The sequence below is a fragment of the Acanthisitta chloris genome, unplaced genomic scaffold (genome assembly GCF_000695815.1).
Source record: "Acanthisitta chloris isolate BGI_N310 unplaced genomic scaffold, ASM69581v1 scaffold76, whole genome shotgun sequence".
NCBI classification, from domain to species: domain Eukaryota; kingdom Metazoa; phylum Chordata; class Aves; order Passeriformes; family Acanthisittidae; genus Acanthisitta; species Acanthisitta chloris.
In genome coordinates, this window is record NW_008678455.1 from 1 (window position 1) to 7326 (window position 7326).

The window sequence follows — 7326 nt, forward strand, 5'->3', positions numbered from 1 at the left end:
ATCGAACACTCCAGAGTCTTATCAGACTGGGACATTTACTTTACATAATTTTATCAGAATCAATGTTAAAAACTGTTCCAAAGGAAAGAGATCTAATAAAATTAAAACTCACATATTAAAGTTGCACAGTTGAGTGCACACAGCTGAAACTGAAATAAATTTTCAATGGTTTTATTCAACATCATCATAAAATATCTGACTTCTAAGGCAGCTAAACACATACTTGCTTTATCATAGCAAATATTTGCTTTATCATCATAAACTGATCTAGGCAACATACATCACTACTTAGCCTGTGCATCTGTAGGTAGTCTTCATTTGAGCCATGTCTAGAATTATCAGCATGATGATTAGCTGAATTTCCAGATAATTGACTTGACACTTTATTTTCATGGAGATTCCTCATCCCAGTTGTGACAATGGGACAGGATACTGAAGCTGAAATACAGAAAAATATAAAGAACTATACTGATATAATTACACAGTTGTTAACTCTAAAAAATTTCACAGAAAACACTATAATATTAATGAGTTGGATGCAAGAGGTCTGGGATATGAACAAGAATCCCAACTTTGTTCATTGAATCCTTTTGCCACAAATACCTTGAATAAAATTAGGGATCTAAGATTTGAATTTTCAAGAGGCATTAAAACCTAAATTACATGTACGGATTAGCCAAGCTTCTCTCCACATCTATCCTAATTACAGTCAGTATAATACTCTTATAGGTTATAGAAAACTTTATTTTCCTCTACATAATATGTATTCACTACCTTTAGTAACTTCCAAGGTATTCACGGAGACACATAACATTATGTATGGAACACCTATATAAATTCTAAGCACATTGCTAAACTTTAAGTACAAATGTTTTAAAATAATCTAACAAGAATTCCACATAAAAAAAAAGGATAATGCCTAGATAATTAACAGTGTTCATGTTGTTCAAGATTGTTTTTTAAAAAGGGAAGAACAAAGAAATCCATTCATTCTGAAGATCATCTTTGCCAGTTACCGCATACCTGAATAAGCTGGCAGCAAAACTTACATTACACTGGCAAAGAATTAGGCTTTTGTCAATATAGATAAACAATTGCCATATGTAACAAATAAAAGTTTGGGGGTTTATTTCATTTTTCTATTGTCACATATACGTGACAACTATGCAAAATCGGTGTACATAGAGGATGAGCAGTGTAACATGAACATATGTTTGAGGATTTCTTCTTCCTTTGCGTTTTTGGGATTTTTGAAAAATAAAATAAATACTACCACTCTTTACAGTCAGGAAAGCAAAGCTTAAACATATCCAAAAAATTCCCTATCAACTCCAAGATCTGCATTAAGTATGTGATTCCTTCAAAGAAATTAGAGAACTATGAAACATGCACATGAAGGTAAAGCTGACATGAGATAGGAGAATAAAACAAATATCACAGACTTACCTTGCTGCATCTGAGGATGGGGTGTATAACTTGGAGGATGTGAATATGGCATGTATCCTGCAGGACTTTGAGGAGCATATGGACTAGGCACTGGACTGTTTTGTTGTGCCAAAAATCTGTTACCAGAGCTTGTTTGTGGTGGCACAAATCGACTAAAAAATAAAAAAGTTGGAAAAAGTTGGAAATGTATAAAAAAATTCTTATTTCTGTTGGAATATTATACTTTTGGAACATTATAACTTCTCTAAGAGACAAAATTTCAACATAATCAAGAAACTCCTTTAAAAGCAGTATTTTAAACGAGTGATACCTTACCAACTTTGATTATTACTTAAGAGCCACAGTTTAGGTACTGCAATAGTAAAAGTACAGAATAGAATAAAAAGCATTCATAAGACTTCCACCTAGGGAAAGGAAAGAACGACAGAATATTTATTAAAATAAGATCTGCAGATTTACTAAAACAAAATCATAGAATCATAGAATCAACCAGGTTGGAAAAGACCGCAAAGATCATCGAGACCAACCCTACCGTCGTTACTAGAACATGGCACTAAGTGCCACATCCAGTCTCATCTTGAAAACCTCCAGGGATGGTGAATCCACCATCGCCCCGGGCAGCCCATTCCAATGCCTGCTTACTCTCTCTGTAAAAAATCTCTTCCTAATATCCAACCTAAACCTCCCCTGGCAAAGCTTGAGTCTGTGCCCTCTTGTCCTACTGCTAGTTGCCTGCGAGAAGAGACCAATCCCAAATATGCAATTTCCAAAAATTAGTCCTAGAAGTTTAAATGAAAGTGACAGCTAAGGTTTAATTATCATATAATAACTATCTTGCAAGGATTAACAAGGAGCCATCTATTCTAAATATGATTTTTCTAGTAAGATTTCAAAGAACTTCATCTAACAGAACAATACTGCCAAGATATAGGAATGTGATTGGCAGGACCTGAACCAAAGTCTACTGAATATACCTTATTCTTTCACTGGCTTTATCTTAGACTCATCTTAAAGACAGAAAGTCATAAAAATAAAATAGGCTTATGACAATACATGTACATTATAGCCTACATTCTTCTATGAGCTTTTTCAAAACAAAAAAAATATATACTTCAGAAAGTACATGTTTTCACAACCCTCACTTCTTGATAGCAACTCTACAAAGGTAAGCTTCTATAGAGACAGTAAAGTACATAATACAAGGATTTTGCAAGGGTTTCAAGAAGAGTTAGCATATTTTAATATTCACAATTCAAAAAACTTTCTTCAATATCACTTTTAGATATAAATGTTAAAACATGTACTGTTTCTGTGTAGATACAGAGTATTTCATTTGCCAAAACAATTTCACTAAGTGAAACAAGCTTATTTTAATAACTGGAGATGAAATCTGCTAAAGCCCAATAACTAGGTTAAAACTACATGCAGAATTCTTTCCTTTAGTAGAGTACTTTATTATATTAACATGGGCCTGGATTATTTATTATATCACCAAAGACTGAGGGAGCTGGAATTGTTTAGCCTGGAGAAAAAGAGGCTCAGGGGACACTTTATTGCTGAAAAAAGGTTGTAGCAAGGTGGAGGCCAGTCTCTTCTCCCAGGTAACAAGCAACAGGATAAGAGAAAATGGCCTTGGGTTACTCCAGGGGAGGTTTAGATTAGATATCAGGAAAAGATTTCTTCACCAAAAGGATTTTCAAGCACTGGCACAGGCTGCCCAGGGTGGAGAAAAAGAGGCTCAGGGGACACTTTATTGCTGAAAAAAGGTTGTAGCAAGGTGGAGGCCAGTCTCTTCTCCCAGGTAACAAGCAACAGGATAAGAGAAAATGGCCTTGGGTTACTCCAGGGGAGGTTTAGATTAGATATCAGGAAAAGATTTCTTCACCAAAAGGATTTTCAAGCACTGGCACAGGCTGCCCAGGGAAGTGGTTTAAGTCACCAACCCAACCCGTATTTAAAATACCTGTAGATGTGTCACTTAGGGACACAGTTTAGTGGTGTGCTTGGACTTGATGATCTTAGAGGTCTTTTCCAACCTAAATGATTCTATAGATACATGCTACTTGCTGACACTCAAAGTTTGAAAAAGAACCAGATGTTGAGGAAGCTGCTGGAAGACTGGCCAAATTACTGGGCCTATCCTCCTCTAAGCAGCCTTTTGTATAACTGTTACAGCAGTATTCCATGGTTTTACAAGCCTTCTTTCCTACCCTTCTGTCACATTGGTACTGTTATACATGCCGGAACACACAGCCTCTTCTCTCCTATCCTCCTGCCACCAGTCTCAACCTCTGCTACAGGTAAAGAATAGCTGGAGGGATGTCAGGAGATAGGGGGATTACTTAAGCAGGAAATAAAGTTTGCCAAAATTATGGGAGGGATAGACAGCAGGGAATCTTGACTAGTCAGAATACAAAGATTAACTCATTAGCAAAAAAGATGTTTCTTTGCCAGCTGAAGAAACTCACCCTGCTATCAGACAAATGCAAAATTTGTCTTGACACTGATCACCTTCCACTCACATACTTGCAACAAGAATTGACTGTCATTGTAGGAAGAATTTGCAGTTTGCTGCCCATCCCACCCCATTTAGAAGAGCGTGTTACCTGGAAGGGCTATGTGAGATAGTGGTTTGTTGATAATTAGAAGATGCAGGACTACCTCTCATGGAATTCTGAGAGATATTAAACTGCGACATCATCATCCCTATTAAGAAGAAGATAAGAGCATTACTTTACATGCATTTCCTTTTTAATCAATAGTCGCTCATTTCAGAAATTATTATATACAAAGAAATTATAAACCTTACAAATATTAACATCTTCTACCTACAACTGTTAAAAAACTTTTCAAAAACAATCAATTTCATGTAAGATGCGCATTATACAGCATGACATAAAAAGAGTGTTCCCTAAAGCAGCATTAATTCAATTATAAATATCAATGGCAGTTCCTTCCTCTGTTCCTTAGCCAAAAACCTGCTAGTAAATAGAAACATTTTATAACAGGACATATACTCCACACTCCAGACTGGTGTGTGGAGTACTCATTGTGCCAATAAGATTTGGAAACTTCACAAGTCAGAAGAAGACAGAAAACTCAATTCCCATTATTACAATAACTACAACAATCAATCTCAGGCTAAGCGGTGCAAGATATTCTCCCTGCTCCCCTAATGCCTTAGTGGTTCCTTTCTATCCAGGGACAACAGCTTTCTATTCCACCTCCAGCATGCTTATAAGGAATGTTATCAAAGAAGGTGCTGAAATATTTTCAATTGCAAAGAACCACTGATATCCCATCTGTAGACTCCAACAGCCTGTAGATTCCCAGAGTCATGCTTTGGAAATTCAGGAGTTGAACTAGATGGCAAGTCACAGGTACCAATGAGCCTGAAAGTAACTTGCATCTTTATTACGGAGAATTTAAATTAATCTTTTTTGTTTCCTCTCTTCGATACAGATATAAAGAATTTCTAACCACCACATGACACTGGAAGTTGAAGTGGTACAGGTACACCAAAATTTATATGACTTTAAACCAGGTGATTTTAATGACAGAATTTAATATCTTGCAGCTAAAAGAGCATCAGAATTCACATACACACTGCAGCTTGGGAAGGCACAGCAAGTGATCCACAGCCATGGGTAAAAGCACATCAGTAATGCAAATATTTAAAGCAAAGGTTAGATAGAAGACTGACAGCAGTCTCTAATCCAAAGTGTTCGGGAGTCATAAATCTTTCGATTACTATTGCCGATTTCAATTCCTGCAATATTCACACAAGCAAAGCTAGTTTCAGAAATCCTCCCTGTCATCCTCTTTTCAATTCCACTCTCCACAACAAAGAAGTGATGGGATAATCCCCCAGGAATTGTTACTACCTCCCAGTAGATATGAAGTGCTGCATTCCAAGTATATTAGCACAGGCAAACTAGCCTAGAGCAAGAGTGAAATTCCCATATTGCACTGAAAAACAAATAAAACAATAAGAGACCTCCATAGTTCACTACAGAGGACATTTCATTGTCCCAAGTAACAGAAGGGGACTCCTCAACTTCTGCAAAATTTGATTAAATGGACACTGGTTGCCTTGCACAGAGGCAAGTGAGTAGTAAACTCCAGAGGTTTTGTGTTGGAGACAGCACGTGGCATGCCCATTGCCCACTCACCTCTCACAGCCACTCCCACTACAGCTAGATAGTAGTTAGTTTAACTACTAACCCTTAACATTCATGTACAGAAAGTTGACAGAATGTGCCCATATGAGTATGAACTATACAGAAGTTTCATTTTATGCTTAAAAACTGCACTTTTAAAATACTCTAAAAATCTGTTTTCTCCTCCCTAAATTTAAAATAAGTTTTGAAGCACAGATGCAGTAGTTCTTGGTTCAAAAGAATGACAGAAAAATATAGAAATTAATCCATTTGTAATGTCATTTAAAAAAACCTAAAACTTATTCTGTGATAGGCAGTTCTCACCTCTTTATCTCTGTTGGGGAAGACACACAACCCAATACATGGGGGACACAATCTAGAAAACTTTAAATACAATCAAAAAAAAAAAAAAAAACCACCCAAAATCCCCACAACCCATCTCCCTCCCCCTCCCCACTAAAAAAACTCCACAAACAACAACAAACACCAAAAAAAAAAAACCCTACCACAACAATGTCTCCAAAGTTTCCAGATAGATAAGTTGGTCTAGTAATGATGTAATGAATAAGGAGTAAAAATAAGTCCAAACATTTAGTCTAAAAGGGAGTTGAAATTAGTCTGTGGCCATTAACACTAAACTATCTTCTTGTACAATTTCTACATTGTTGTCATAGCAATAAGCAGCAGATTTATGGCTCCACTGTGCATTTCCACACCTTGAAATACTTAAGAATTGCTTTTAAATGCAACTTTAATTTTGATTGTTGGTAATGTTCTGCTGTAAGAAAACATCATCCTAGTAATCACATAGACAGAATGACAGAAGGGGTCAGGTTGGAAGGGACCACAGTGGGTCATCTGGTCCAACCTCCCTGCTCAAGCAGAGTCATCCTAGAGCACATGGCACAAGGTTGCATCCAGATGGTTCTTGAGTATCTCCAGCAAGGGAGAATCCACAACCTCTCTGGGCAATCTCTTACAGTGCTTGGTCACTGCACAGTAAAGTTCTTCCTCATGTTCAGGTAGAACTTCCTGTGCATCAGTTTCTGCCCCTTGCCTTTTGTCCTATTGCTTGGCACCACCAAGAAGAGCCTGGCTCCACCCTCTACACACCCTCCTTTCAGATACACTGATAAAGTTCCCTCTCAGTTGTCTCTTTTCAAGGCTGAACAGGCCCAACTCTCAGCCTTTCCTCATAAGAGAGATGCTCCAGTCCCCTAATCATCTTTGTCATCCTCCACTAGACCTGCTCCAGGAGCTCCCTGTCTCTCTGCTCATAACTCCAACCTGCTGAGGTCCTTCTGAAGGGCTGCACAGCACTAGGGGTATCGGCCAGCTTTGTTTCCTTAACGTATACTCACAGTCTTGACAATAATTTTTGCTCAGAAAAAAAGTGATACATATAAATCCATTTGAGCATTCCTACTAAATGCCAAAGAATGTAAAAACAAAGCTCAAGATCACAGAAAACCACAGAAAAAGTCTTGTATGATTAAATTGGAGTACATGCATGCTTAAGCTACGACTGCTCACAAATGGGTGATTTTTCAGTTAAATATACACTTATAGAAAGCATATGTCTACAAACTGTTTCCCTTTTACAGGCATAAGTGCACTTGAATTCTTGTATAAATGGAAACAAATATCAAAGTAATGGACACTTATGAAAAGATGAATAAGATTTTAATCCTCAAAAAATGCACAAGTTGTGTTAAATAGT

The 7326-nt window shown here is 37.1% G+C and overlaps 1 protein-coding gene across 1 annotated transcript; it reads right to left on the reverse strand.

Moving 5' to 3' along the window:
- Window positions 1–280: 280 nt before the first annotated feature.
- LOC103804254 (nipped-B-like protein) lies at window positions 281–4152 on the reverse strand (the record flags this gene model as incomplete). Its single annotated transcript, XM_009076855.1, has 3 exons — window positions 281–438; window positions 1447–1598; window positions 4053–4152. Coding segments are annotated over 3 exons (410 nt in total), but the record flags the coding sequence as incomplete, so codon positions are not given.
- Between the last annotated feature and the right edge of the window lie 3174 nt (window positions 4153–7326).